Source organism: Mytilus californianus, unplaced genomic scaffold, assembly GCF_021869535.1.
Source record: "Mytilus californianus isolate M0D057914Y unplaced genomic scaffold, xbMytCali1.0.p SCAF_2, whole genome shotgun sequence".
Classification (NCBI taxonomy): Eukaryota; Metazoa; Mollusca; class Bivalvia; order Mytilida; family Mytilidae; genus Mytilus; species Mytilus californianus.
This window is the reverse complement of record NW_026262668.1, coordinates 68,872,097-68,887,351: the sequence shown is the minus strand read 5'-3', so window position 1 is coordinate 68,887,351 and position 15,255 is coordinate 68,872,097. Positions and strand designations below refer to the sequence as shown.

The 15,255-nt window shown below is 33.3% G+C and overlaps 1 protein-coding gene across 1 annotated transcript; it reads left to right on the top strand.

The window, feature by feature from the left end:
• The first annotated feature begins 9,936 nt into the window (after positions 1-9,936).
• Positions 9,937-13,946, top strand: LOC127728131 (protein HEXIM1-like). The gene has a single exon (XM_052235372.1). It carries the CDS (start codon positions 10,048-10,050, stop codon positions 10,897-10,899), a length of 852 nt encoding a protein of 283 aa, XP_052091332.1. The 5' UTR covers positions 9,937-10,047; the 3' UTR covers positions 10,900-13,946.
• The last annotated feature ends 1,309 nt before the right edge of the window (positions 13,947-15,255 follow it).

The following is a 15,255-nucleotide window of genomic DNA, read 5'->3' as shown; positions in this document are numbered from 1 at the left end:
ATTTGGTTTATACTTTTCAGCATTGATGAACAGATAACAGAAATCTACATTAACATGCCTATCATAATGATTATTGTAAAAAAAAAACATTTGATAGAGATTTGGGGGTTAACAAAAATTGGAAATGGGGGTTATATGTACTGTTCTGCAGACCGTTCTAATATGTTCAGCAGTTTTATAGGTTTATACCCCTAGGTCGAGAAAATTATGCTATGTTCAGAGAGTCCCTGTCAAATTCTGATTGAATTAGGGTTGTGTGCATTTGGAGCAATTTAATAGCCAGCTTTCAACTGTAACTGAAAAGATTGATACATGTATTTCCTACCTTATCATCATCATTTAATATGTCATGTACCTTTTTACTACTTGAAATTATTGCCCGATTGTTAATTGTCATGGCAAATTTTCGAAAATCAATACAACATTTTAAAAGCATATACATATTTCGCGGAAGGACAGGTTAGAAATTATAACTGGATAACCACCTGTTCAACTTCCAGCTAGATAACTTAAAACTTGCAACTCCCATTAGGACACGAGCAACTTTCAGGGTATCATTTAGTTAAGCCTGAGAGAAACATAAATATTATATTTCATATTTTTTTTAATTATTAAGAATTTATCACGTGATTTCTTTTTGTCCATAATTCGATAGAATATTTTACATGTTTATTCGACATTGGCTAGAGGTATAGGGGGAGGGTTGAGATCTCACAAAACATGTTTAACCCCACTGCATTTTTGCGCCTGTCCCAAGTCAGGAGCCTCTGGCCTTTGTTAGTCTTGTATGTTTTTTTTTTAATTTAGTTCATTTCTATGTTTTGGAGTTTAGTGTGACGTCCATTTTCATTGAACTAGTACACATTTTTGTTTAGGGGCCAGCTGAAGCCCGCCTCCGGGTGCGGGATTTTCTCGCTGTGTTGAAGACCCCGGCATTGGTGGTCTTCGGCTGTTTTCTGCTCTTTGGTTAGGTTGTTGTTTCTTTGACACATTCCCCATTTCCATTCTCAATTTTATAAAATATCTTGTCAAAATTGTCTTCAACATGTCTTCAACAGCAATGTATTGCCAAGAATAACACTTTGGTTGAATGGACATGTAAATGGTTACAAAAGAATTAAAGTATACTATAAAATTCAAATTTCAAAAGTGTTTTGACAAATTTCGGATTTTGATCCGTAGTTGAAAAAAAATAAGGAAAAGTTGGCTTTACCTCATTTGAAACAAGATGCATTAATTAGATCTTAATTGCTAGTACCTATTGAAAACCGGATGTACCAGGACTGAGTACGCGGGGGACCGGCTAACAATCCACCACCAGCGGTTTCACAATTGGTAGCAATATCGAGGTTACACAGTTTATATAATTTTATAACACTATTTTTATATTTGCTTTTAGGGGGAGTTATGATCAATTATTATATATTTAACAAATACCTCATGATTGGTAAAATATTTGAACACAAAGACATTATCAAACCAGTCTGTCCCATTTTAATGAATTCCTGATTATGTTGGCTCGGAATAACATGAAATCTCCTCAAAAACCATGTTTCTCCAAGCAAATTATATAATTAACTTTTCATTTAGATCTGTTATTTAATTGATAATCTCTGTTTAATTTGCATATGGCATAGACATTTGCATATTGCTAAGGGAGCTACCATTTGATTTTTATGGGGGGGGGCTAGGATGAAAAATTTTGTCCTGCATTTTTTTTTAGTTGTAATCTCTGTCCTGCCTTTTTATTTTTCACTCTATTCGGTCCTGCCTTTTTTTTTATTAGTTTATCCTGACTTTTTTTTACATAAATTGTACACCTGCCTTTTTTTTTTTTTTGCCAAGTTGCTCATCCTGCCTTTTTTTTTACTCAAACTCCTGTCCTGCCTTTTTTTCAAATTTCATCCTAGCCCGCCCCCCCCCCCCCCCCCCATAAAAATCAAATGGTAGCTCCCTAAACACCGTACGTGTTTAATTACACAGCTTACTAGGGGCAAATGGTAAAGATATGTACATATTGCTGAACATCGTATATACGCACGTACACTTCGAGCGCCTTTTGGGGATATTATGTTGTTGGCTTATGAATTAATAAGGGGTCAACATAAATAATACCTGTATGCAATAATTTAATGTAAACACATGTCATTTTAAGTATGTTATGCATTGTTCATCATTATCTCAAAAATGGCCTAACTGTACGGACGTATACAGGCAATAAATTTGACAAGTTAATGGCTGTCATTGCGTATATATTTTATTTAAACATTTCATGAAACGGAAGGTATTATTTCATGGTTTATCGAGAACAAACTATACGTTGACCGATTTATTTCTTGGGTAATGTTTGGGTTGCCACATGTTTTCACATGTAACAATATCGTTCGTTTCTTCTGTACAACAGAGAAGTAAATAAAAACATTAAATAATACCACAACAGTTTGCATGTATGACAGTTTTATGTTTTTCATAGTTTTTGTCACAGAAAGTGGGAAAGGTTTCCCCTCGGTGTACCCTGATTCTATTTACAAATAATAATTGAGGTCAAGATCAGTTACGTGGTTATGTTTTGAAAACAGTAAAGATATATATGAGACACTTAACATAACTTGCTTTCCATTTAAGGAGAAGGGTGGTGATTCTTTTTTCGCAATGCATAAGGACACTAGCCGAAGATATAATGACCAGGTGTCAAGTGGGGCTCGATGCATTTATTAACCGAGGGTCATAATGGGGAATAATTCAAATCATGGCAAATAGAATCTGATATATATTATATTTACAAACGTCACCGACGGTAAATTGACTGCTATCGTGAGCCTTGTTCGGTTATTCTGGTATTGTGTTATTTATTAAGTTTTCCGGCTAACAATTCAATAAGAGTTTGAAATTTCCCTTACTCGCCTCTCTATAATAATATATTCTGAATGAAAATCAATAATAATTTCAGGCCCCTCCCAAAAACATAAATTTTGACTTTTTGTTGATACAATACATAAAGAGGATAACATGAATTGCCGAAACTATTGGACCTTCACCTCCACACCAACCAAATAAATGTTAAAAACATCCGACATAGGCATACAAACATTAAAGACAACAACAACAAACATGGTCCGTATATATAGTCTGACTTGGTCACTAGGTGGCTCTAAATGTGGTGGGAGTAAACCAGTTTTTTGTGCACACAAACCTCTTATCTAACCATATGTCGTAACGAATCTTTTATTGCAACCGAAAGGGTCCATGAATAGCAAAAATCAATTTATAACAATGATGTACTCAATTGAATAAAAATACAAAAAATTGTATATCAATTAAGGGATCAAAAGGGAGAGAGATAGTGTGTTATAAAAACATACACTTTAAAAACCTGCACAGTCCAGCTACCCAACAGCATGAACAATAGTCTAAACAAGAAACGGCTAGTTATATTTGGTATGCAGGGAAATATAAGTTATATAGCACTATTTTCTAACACCAAAACATTTCACAGACTTGAATGTCTGCCACAAGCTGCTCTTGTATGTCGCTTTTTATTTGATTACATAAATTTTCCACAGCACTGATCCTCCTGAACAACTGCGGTTGCAATGGTCCGTGGCAACAGATACCATCGCATGAGTTGTCATCGTATGAGGATATTGCGAGAATGCTCCTTCATGGCACCTTACATATTTTCTTGGTATAATGGAAGTGTATTGTGTTTTACATGACTAGCTTTGTTGCATTAATGTCAGTGTTGAAATATGTTTGATGTCCGCTGAATGTTTAACACTTCGTAACTGTATTTTGAAAGCTGTTTATACACAATCTGTCACGGGTCATCGATACTGAATAATCATTGGGAAAGGGAACATAGAAATGGGACAGATTTTAATCAACAGTTATAGAAATTAGCCAAAACAACATAATAATCAATACATGTGCCATCCATATAACGTGAAAAGAAGATAGTAAAGAATGTGTCATGGACCCATAAAAAGGCCCCGGATAAAGTAGATTGATCTTTAAACAACACCAAATTGATATGAAACATGTCACATGACCTCCCTGTGGCAATATACATACACATATAGTTGAAATATATTGCAGCTGGTGATTATGTCAATTTATTTATAGATGTAAACATTCTATTTATTAATTTTATTATTTTAGAGTCAATTAAAAAAGCCAGATATATTTACCCGGTATGCTGTTTTCAGTGTCGGTGGCGTCGGCGGCATCAACAATGTATTAGTTTGTGATTATGTTGTTTATGAGGAACCACTAGTGGTAATTCAAAGATATTTGGTATATGCAGTTGCAGTATTAGCATTGACACATCTTATTTCCATGGGATTTTTTTGGCCCTAGTGGTGGGTCAATGATATTTAATATGCACATGTATTAGCATTGGCACATCTCATTTCCATGGAGATTATTTGGCTCAGTCCCCTCAGTCATGGTCTATTGACTTTGAAACTTTTGCTTAGTTTGCATGTTTTAATTCGTGGTTAGGTCAGATTATGAGGAACTAATAGTTGTAGGTCAATGACATTTGGTATGCAGTTGTATTAACATTGGCACAACTCATTTTCAAGGAGATAGTTTGACCCCGCCCCCTCAGTCATGGTCTATTGACTGAAACTTTTGCTCAGTTTACATGTATTAGTTTGTGATAAGGTTAATTTAGGGGGAACCACTAGTGTTAGGTCACTGACATTTTGCATGCATATGTTTTATATTGGGCACATCTCATTTCCATGGAGATTGTTTGGCCCTATACCTATGGTAACCAGTATAATGTAAACGAAACAGTGATCTCATGCATAAAATACTGTAAAATAAACAACGATTTTATTGCTGCATTTCATCTTAACGTTTACTTGAAAATCTTCAATAATGATCTGATGTGTTGCACTGTGAAGGTCAAGACGTTCCTCGGCTGTGCAAGTTGATATCATAAGTGTACCTTAATGGCGAGAAGAAATATTTTTTATTGTTCCCGAACACAGGGACTCGGTTAGCAGATTAAACAAATTTCAATCAATGTTTTTTTAAAGTTTTTGTTAATATTTCCTGTATATTTGTATTACTTTATTAACGTATTTGACGATGGCATCAATATTTCTTTGTTTTCTAGCAATGTGCAGTTCACTATCCATAGGATGTTTCAGTATACGGATATGGATAGTAAACTGCACATTGCTAGAAAACAAAGAAATATTGAAGCTATCGTCAAATACGTAAATAAAGTAATGCAAATAGTCAGGAAATACTGAAAAAAAATTAAAAAACATTGATTAATTTTTTTTTTAATCTGCTAACCGAGTCCCTGTGTTCTCGACCCGTTATTCCCCTAATTGTTAAACACCTCGAAAATGACTACTCTGGTGTTGTTTTGTGTTTATTTTATCAATAATAGTCTCGCACTTCAGACGCAAAATCGTGCGTGTAAATGTAAAACAACACGACAACTTCAACCTGTCTGGTATTCCGATTATCGTAATAAGTATTCATTCTTTAAAAGCAAAATAACGATATGCAAGGATGTGTAATCATAGACAATATTGGACAAAATAGGCAACATTAGACATTTTCAGCAAAATGCATTGAGTGTGTAGGTAAAGGTAATATTTTTGGTTAGCTTGCTTGCTAGCTGAACCGTGAAGTCATTATTATGTTAGGTAAACTACCCTCCTTTAAGAATAGACTATCCGACAGATAACCAATCTATCTGTCTGTAGGACTAGACTACTCCGAAAGGAGGGTAGTATACCTAACCTAATAATGACTTCACGGTTCAGCAAGCAAGCTAACCAAATATTCTACCTTTGCCTACACTCAATGCATTCTGCTGTAACCAATGTTACTGTAAAACCAATTGTGTATAGTTATCTTTCCAAAATCATTGCCTGTACAGCCTTGCGATGAAAAATTATTTAATAGTGTAAACACATTTTTCATATCAGAAGCATTTTTTAAATTTCTATCATGAATAAAACAAATTTAACAAAATCGGTAATTGGACTATTATCAACAGAAAACCCGGCTTTCCATATTTTTTCAGCGATAAAAACGAGATTGAAATGTGAATTTACATTTGAAACGAATTTTCATGATATATTGTTTTGAATTTTTTGTTTTTGGTCAAACTATAAATGATATGTATAATAAGAGAATATATAGCACAATTGACAGATCAATGACTATCTGTAAATGGGAAATGCTGCTTATATATATATATATATATCAGAGTAAAGCGGATTTGCTCCTCTGAGGAGGCTGTCACTAAACGGTTACAGGAACTTCGCGGTTTTTGACCAAACGAGGTTATAAGAAATTGGACATAGATAAGGGATTTGCGCGTGCTAATAACAACAGCCGCAATGACCTATTACAGTACAAACAGAAGAGGCGCAGCAAAATAGTTCCGTTTGTTTTAACATACAATCCCGCCTTTACTAACCTTTCACGTTTGATCCGTGCCAATTGGCAAACTATTGCCAAGCACCCAAAATTGTCCAAGATCTTTCCCAATCCTCCTGTCTTAGCTTTTCGGAGACCAGCAAGTCTGAAAGACTTATTTGTGAAAGCTGACGTCTCTTCTAATAAAAGCTGTTCAACTGCAGGATGGTGCAAGTCGTGTGGTAACAGACGATGTCTGACTTGCCAACAAATACTGAATACTCAAACATTTACTTGCCACTCCACTGGGTCTGTGTACACTATATTTTATAATGTAACTTGCAAAACACAGAATGTTGTATACCTTCTTCAGTGTCGATGTGGCATGCAGTATATTGGCGAGACAGAACAGCCATTCAACAAACGCATGAATGGTTATCGAAGTGACTACACCTGCAAGCCCGACCTCCCCGTAAGTCGTCATTTGAGATCACCTGGGCACGCCCAAGCTGATCTCAAAAACCTTACAATCACAATCATAGACCACAACGAGGGTTGGTCAGGGGCCGAAAGACTTGCTCGGGAAAGGTTTTGGATAAGAAAGCTAAGGACAGTTTCCCCAGAGGGCATTAATGAAAAAACATAGAATGAGTCACTAATTTTCCCTACCATCACTCTTTTCCTGACATCATTTGTTTCCAGTTACTCCGGCTTCCTTACTTGACCCTTACAGTTTTAAGGATTCTTTTGGAATTTTTTGAGTTTTACTAGTTTAAATACCAGGGTTCTTTTCATTTGGTAGGGATGTACAAGTACGCATCCACGTCCAATTTTTTAACCTTATCCCAAATTTACTATTTTTTTTTCTTTTCATTATACAACTGCTATTTATTTGGGATGATAAAAGCCTCTGTTTGACATATTTTACCAGCTTATATCGATCAGTGCTGTTTTTTTTTTTGGAATTTTAGAGTTGTGCCAGTTCATATCTCTAATTACTATTTTCATTTTAGGCATGTCTTTGAGTCGTTTTTTGGAAATTTTAAAAGTTTATTAGCGTCTCTACATATGATGTTCGGGTGAAACTGTTTCACTTTTTTTTATTGTATATAATTCAAGATTGCTATAGTTTAATAATCAGAATAGATTGATCTGATTCATTTTACATCGTGCTCATACTGATGAAGGATATCTGTTATCCGAAATATTTATAGTTACATTTGTTCGTTTATTGTCATTTTTTGGTGATGTTGTACCCTTTAAGACTGGTTATATATATATATATATATATATATATATATATATATATATATATATATATATATATATGTAGGACTCTGAACCGCGATGGTACTCCGAACCGCGATGATCACGCTGAAGTGCGATGGTCCGCGCTGTTACGCTGAAGTGTGATGGTCTAACTGTGACGTTGACGTTGATTGTTACGAAGAAGTGCAATGGTGTATACTAGCTAAAATGCAATGGTCTGAAGTAAGAACCACATATTTAATGTAGTGGTGTAGTGGTTAGCGTGTTAGCCTCGCATTTGGAAGGTCGATTTTGATTTCTGGTCAGGTGAAACCAAAGATTTTAAAACTTAAATTATCTAATTTTCCACCTAGCATGCAGCAGTATGGAGCAAGAAAATAGACTGGATGGCTCAGATTAAGTATAATGGCTTCGACTGGGAGGACATGTCTTTATATTGAGTGTTCAAGTGCGGTAAAAAAAATAAGCGTGTCGGTCTATAGTACTAAGCAGGGTCCATCTCATTTTATCAAATGTAACTTGTTTTCGTCATGTCATAGCTGAGAAATTACTCACAACAATCATTCGTCCATTTATCTAATGTCGTAACAGTTTTCAAGAGAGAAAAACCGCCAAGTACATTTATGCTTGACTTATGTCGAGACGTGTCACGTGTTCCACCGAAAACTTAAAAATTAGGTGCTTCTACGCTGAGCAGGAGAAATTGGGAAGTACAAGTAGGGACTAGTCGGGTTTATTTCGGCCTAAGTTAACTAGTGGTAGGAGATAAACACTGTAACCACAATAAAATTAGGCTAGAGTGCCGGTTTTCTTACAAAGCAGGATTTATCTCAGGGATAAAACAAAATTATATCAACTTAATATAACAAAAACATTGCTTATTATTAACTTTATTACCTAAATGTCCACATAAAATCATGTGAAGCATACTTGAAGAGAAGTCAATAATTATATTTAGATCAATATAATTTATTTGTCGTACAAAAAGTTTGTGGTATACTTCCGGACACTGGTTAGCCCATCTGCAGACCAAGTTCATCTTTAAGCCGCTTTGCTCCCCACGATTTACTGCCTGACTTGGTTTTAAATATTTTTGTAACCTCCACCTGCATGCACTGCTCATAACTATTCGGGATTTGAATCGTTCGTTACTTTCTTTTTCCTTTCCTTTCCTATCCTTCGTTTGCATGAAATCTTTATTTACAAAATCGTATCCTCCTGTCGCGAATTCAGGTTGTATTCAAAGAAACGTTGTATCTGAAAACGTCACATCATTCAAGCGTCATGCAAACCATCGCACTTCAGCGAAAGGACCATCGTACTTCGGCGCGGATCATTGCACTTCAGCGTGACCATCGCACTTCAGTGTCCCCATCGCACCTCCGAGTCGGCCTACATATATATATACATATCGCTAACTTTCTTTCTTTCTACTAGTTTCGTTGGAGTGTAAATACATGATTTCGTGTGTTAGTCCCAGATGATTCATTTAGTTAACTTGTGTCAACTTCATGTATGATCCTGAAGACTAAGTCGATATTTGTTTATACTTTACTGTATTTATAAATAATCACTGGTCCCTCGCTCTCAGTGTCTCAAAATAGTAAGTTTATTGTCAAGTTAGTCGTTATAAATTCCTGAACTATTCTAGTTATCTCAGTATGTTCTAAAACGAAGTGAAACTTGGTCTGTTCTCTGTCCAATTACCAGACACTTCTTCTCTCTATAACCTTTAAATAAGATCGGAAATATTTTAATAATATGATATATTGTCATGTACCGTGTCTGGCTATATTAGACAAGTATGTGCTATAGACCTGTCTTAATTATTATCCCGACATATATACCTTTTTTTTGTGAGGTTGCACAAATACAGTATTTGTATTTATGTTAAAAAAAATATGTTTTAAAAGGGTTTTAAGCTGACCCAAAGATAACTCCCGATAAAAAAATAAGAAAATGACACTCCCTTCCATAAAACGGCAAATTAGTTGTTTACGAGTTAGAGTGTTCTCCCCTCAATGATATCCATTCGCGTATATATTTTTGCACTACTTTCTTCCAACAATAAACACTACAGATTTTTTCTGGAATACAGATTTTAATTGATATTTTAAGTAATCATTGTAGCAGCTTTGTTCCTATATTGACAATTAATCTCGAGGAATATATGTTGTTGCAAAATAAAACGTATTCATAGGGAAATCGTTCGATAATTAGATTGTAAGATTTACATTTTATATCGGATGGATATTTTGTTGACTCATATAAATATCAACGTTGCTGATCAGCGGGTAGTTGTCGCGTAGACAGCAGACGAAGAACTTCACGCTAATATGATCTTTGACTTTTCTAAAATTATTAGTTTTGATAAAATTCTCTACGTCTATGAATGTCAACGGCTCAGCGATGATGGAAGCGGACTTTTCACGGGGTGACGAAAAAATGGAAACAATAAATCCGCTAAGAGAAGTCCCAGAGGGGGAAAAGGAAAATCGAAACTCCTGTGGGGCGCCCCATGGAGTTGGGGCAGTGGACGGGAACCACTCTGAAAATATTGACATATGCGAGAAAAAGAAGAAACGAAGGAGGCGTCCGAAGGGTGGTATGAAACATAAGAAATACAAACCTTATGACAAATTAAGTTGGAGTGAAAGACGGGATTTGGAAGAAAAGGAAGCAGTTCGTGCAAATCAGAAAAGGGAGGATGCATTTAAACACGGACATCCAGTTGCACCGTACAATACTACCCAATATTTAATGGAGGATCATATTAAAAATGAGGAAATTAATCCAGATTTGCATTTAGAAGGACACTGTCATAGAATTAATTCTAGAGAGTCACGAGAAGGTTCCGGTGGGGGCACTGATTCTTCCGAAGAATCATTTACTTCTACAGAAGATGAAGAAATTGAAAACGACAGTTCTTATCAGGAACATCAATTCACTGAGACATATGATAATATGGCAGCAGAAAGATTAAGAAATATGAGCAAAGATGAATTAATCAAAGATTATGTTGAACTTGAATCTAAACTTGATCGACTGGAAAAAAGGTACAGAAGGCGTCAGATGCGTTCCAAAAGTGGTGAAAGTTCGGGTTCGCTCAGTTCTGGGGGAGAGGAGTTTATGGATTTTGATGAAGTAAAAAAATTTCAAGAAGAAAACCGAAGATTAAAGGAAGAAAATGAACTGTTAAAAAAAGAAATTGGAAAGTTATCAGATCATGGATCTAATTAAAACTGAAGATTTTGACTTGTGAGTTAAGAAGAAGGAACTCTCGAGGTGCTGATAAATTTTATGTATAAATTTGTAGATTTTCCTCTTTTGAGTATATTTTATCAAATTTTTAACGATTATCTTTGAATTTTAAATAGATAAGTTCAGACATAGATGACTAGAAAATATTGCCGATATATTTCTATGTTAAAATTTGTTTCATCAGCTTTTTTTTCTATAAATGCAATGCCAATGGTAAAAGATTGAAACATTTTTAATAAAAAAAATTTCTTCAGAAATTTTTAGTTACTTTAAAATTTATGGAAACAAATTAGGTGTTCAATTTTTTAAAATGATAATTAGTAACTATTGGAAAATTCTGTTCACTCTGTCTGTCTCAGATAAGATTTTACTCTTATAACATGTTATTGTATGATGCTTTATTGAGTTTAATATTGTTTATTTGATGTGTATACATATGGATGTGTACATTTGTACATGTAATATTGCTTCTTTAGGGCTAAATCTAGTCCAAAGGGGGTTTTATTATTTTATTATTTTAAATTATATGGGCATTACTATACATGTATATACATATACTAAAATGTTGAAAAGGGAAAGTTGGTAATAATAATGATCCAGCAAATAGTGCCATCAATGTAGTTACAATTTTGAAATTGTTGACTCTGTTAATATTTGAATTAAAAATTTTTCTTCCCAAATGTAAAAAATAATCTTCCCAAATGTTAAAAATAAGTGTGTACTTAATGCTTACAAAAAAAATCTCAGCAAAATTTTAAAATGCAATTTTTTGGCTTACAATTACAAATTAAACTGAGTCAACAATTAAATTGAGTTACATTGCGATACATGTATCTTGGAATAATTCCTAGAATTCCATTTTTTTTAAAACATGTGCATGTAGATTGTTATTTAAATTTGAAAAATTATTAGGTGTTGCATTTATTGTCTTTTGACAAATTTTATTTTTATATATTTTCGCACATATTTGTGTACTCATACATTGCCATTTAGTCTTTCCTTTTTCAATCATGTCCATGAACATATTTGTATGCGATTTTTTTTTTATTAGTTTCTTGACATCTTGACCTTGTTTCTTATAGCTATTTTTTTTAAAATAATATACATATATGTATGACTATTTGATTTTTTAGTGGAAGAATTATCATTTTGGCTGGTGTCATCACGTAATAAAATATCCCTGCCAATTTACAATATGGAATTTGGAATAATGTTAATATTTTTGGATAAAGTGATAGATTGTCCATGTGCAAAAGCAAAAAAAAACAATAATTTTACATTATGCATACTTTCTTTGGCTTCGTTCAAGTAACTTGTAACAGAGATTGTGATAAAAGGAAATTTATTGAAAAATATTACAGCGGTCTCTTGTACAGTGCTTGAGGTTTTTTTTTCATCAGAAAATCCCAAAATACATTTCGTTTTTTCTTAATGTCAAGTTTGATTTAAACTTCTTTATTTGGCACATTTTAATTAATGTCCAGGTAAAATACATGTACTAGAACCTTTGTGCAAGTTTGGTTGATAATTAATATCATGTCATGATTACAAATGTAACTCTTAAAATATTGTTTAAAATAAACAAACACATGAGAAATAAACATGATAAAGGAAAACATTTAAAAGACAAAGATAAACATACCAAATTCTTGATTAGAACTAAAATAGGATTCCTGGTTCAAAAATTAGAGAACTTTTTTTAATAAAAGTTGAATATCTAAATAGAGGGAATCAAAACATTTTTGTAGTTAGTTTGTTTATTTTCTGTTTATGTCGTTTTGTACATGTACATACTATATCATACTTGTTGCACTACATTGTTTGTTATGTCTTTTTTAATTGAATGAAGTTGAACATCAATGATCATGTAGCATCAGATCTATGGTTGATGCCATCCTGTATGTCAAACATACTGTCTTCATGTTAAACTTTTTCACAGACTTGCAATAGGGGCAAGTTAAGTGGTTACTTTATATGTATCTAAACATATTCTATACAAACTTCATAAAGCCTGATAAATAAGTGTAAGGATTCACCATATTACAGATATTTTCTCAAGGTTTGATTAATGATAAAAAAGAAGGCTGTCATGGTATAAAAGATATTCAAATATTTTTAACATCCAGAAGACAAAGTTACTTTTAGTATTAAAAAAAAAAAAACCTTCAAAAGAAAATAAGACCCTGTTTCACTTCAATGTTTCCTATTTTGAAATCTTTTCATAAATATCACAATATTTACAAACTGAAAATATTTTTAGTATTTCATTAAACTTGTCATCACTTTTGATTCAAAATTTTAGTAATTTCACATGTTATTTAACATAACACATGAAATTGTATTTATAAAAATGCCAATTACACCACCAGTGTAAGGGAGATTTAGATATACACTGTAGGTTGCAGCTGCCTTGATATTGACAGTTATAAATTCAATATCAGTATACATGTATTTTAAACCATTTTATAGCTTTTATGGTTTGAGAAAATTTAATAATGAATTTGAAGTTCAAAGAGAAAGAAAGTACAAATGTATGAATTACAAACTAAGTTAACTTGCCTTTGGTGTGCTCAGCTTTTACTTATAGAATCAAATTCTAAACATATAATACTAAAAACATGTCAAAAATACCAGGATGGAAATTGATGTCTACAAACATGAATAAAAATAGTTTTCAATGGAGGCCCAATGTGGGAGAAAATGCCAATCAAAATCTATGCAAAAGTACTGTCTTTTACTTACTTGTTATCTAAATAAAAAAGGACAATACATTTAAATGTCATTGTTTTGTATGAACATTTCTTTAAAACTTATAATTGCTGAATTATTTCATGTTCATTTCATTTTTTGGGCAGCTATTTAAGTCATGGTTAAATGAAGTAAATAAGAAAGAAAAACATACCCATTGCACCTCCATCTGTCATCATGACAACCTTTTTGTGATGTTTTGTCTTTTTTGTTATGGCAAAATGTTTACAATTTACACTGTTAAAGTTTTATTATAAAGTTATAATATAACCAAGGAATACTGTGTTATTATTTTATGAATCCTATTGGACACGGACAAGGAATGCGTTTGTTTCATATCATTTCCATATCCAGCAAAAAAAACTATTTTAATGTACAACCATTTTTTACCTTAATTGAAATAATAGTATATAACAATAAAGAGATGTGATATGATTGCCAATGAGATTATTATATCCACCAGAGTTCAAATGACAAAGATAAAAGCAATTACATGTACAGGTCACTGTACCACCTTCAACAATTAGAAAACCCCATACCCTGTAGTCTGCTATAAAAGGCTCAACATCAGAAATGTGAAACAATGCATGTCATTTTTAGTAAACCAAATTATCTGGAGAAAAGATGTTGGTAGCATAGTGGATGCACAACTTTTAATCCTTGATAGAAGTTCTATGGCAAAAAAATGTATAAGGACAATTTCATTCATTTAAAATATAAATAAAAGGAAATGTGGGGTATATGTCAATGAGAGTAATCCAACAACGAAAATACCCAAAAGACATCCTTGAACAGTCGTCAAACAGTATGTCATGCTCTTATCGCCACAAGTCTAGAAAAATTGTGATAAAATATATGCCATAATGGGAGACTAGTGAAATTCTGCCAAAATACTGCTTCAGAATCAGTAAATACAGGTATTATGTTCCTTATACTTTGCTCTAGACTGGATTGATTTATGGAATAGCAGGATTAATATATCTCGTGGCTAAATGATTGAAATGTAAAAATTGTGAGAAGCCGGTGGCTCAAGGTTTTTATTGTTCAATAAGCTTATGAATACAAGGAGATGTTGGGTATACGTCAATGAGTCTGCAATCTAATGACACAAAAACCCATGACGGAGATGCTAGTCCATCGATGGTGTAAACAATTTGTAGAAAGCTTTATTCTTTCTAAGGTTAAAGACTTGGATACTTCATATCTTGTATATAGATGCATAATGGTTTGTGTGTGTTTGTCATGTGCATTGTCCTTGACCTCATTTTCTTGGTTTAGCCAATGTTTCTGATTATATTTAATTGTGAATTTCTCACTTGTGAGTTCTATAACAATTTGGTATATGGAACCCCTGCAAGGTCACCAGGTCTATTAATCAGGGTTCACCTAACCTTGACCTCATTTCATGGATCAGTGATCTGTTTTTCAGTCAAATCCGTCTCTTAGATATTGTAAGCAATAGGTCAACGAAGTTTGGTGTGGAATAATTGGTAGGTGTACATGTCCATCTGTCAGTTCACTAGACAATGTTTAGTTTTCCTGGTTAGGTCCATATCTTGAATAATATTATATTTGTTGTATAGAATG

Coding starts and splice junctions, on each gene's coding strand:
- LOC127728131 (XM_052235372.1), top strand. CDS start 10,048: ATGAATGTCAACGGCTCAGCGATGATGGAAGCGGACTTTTCACGGGGT.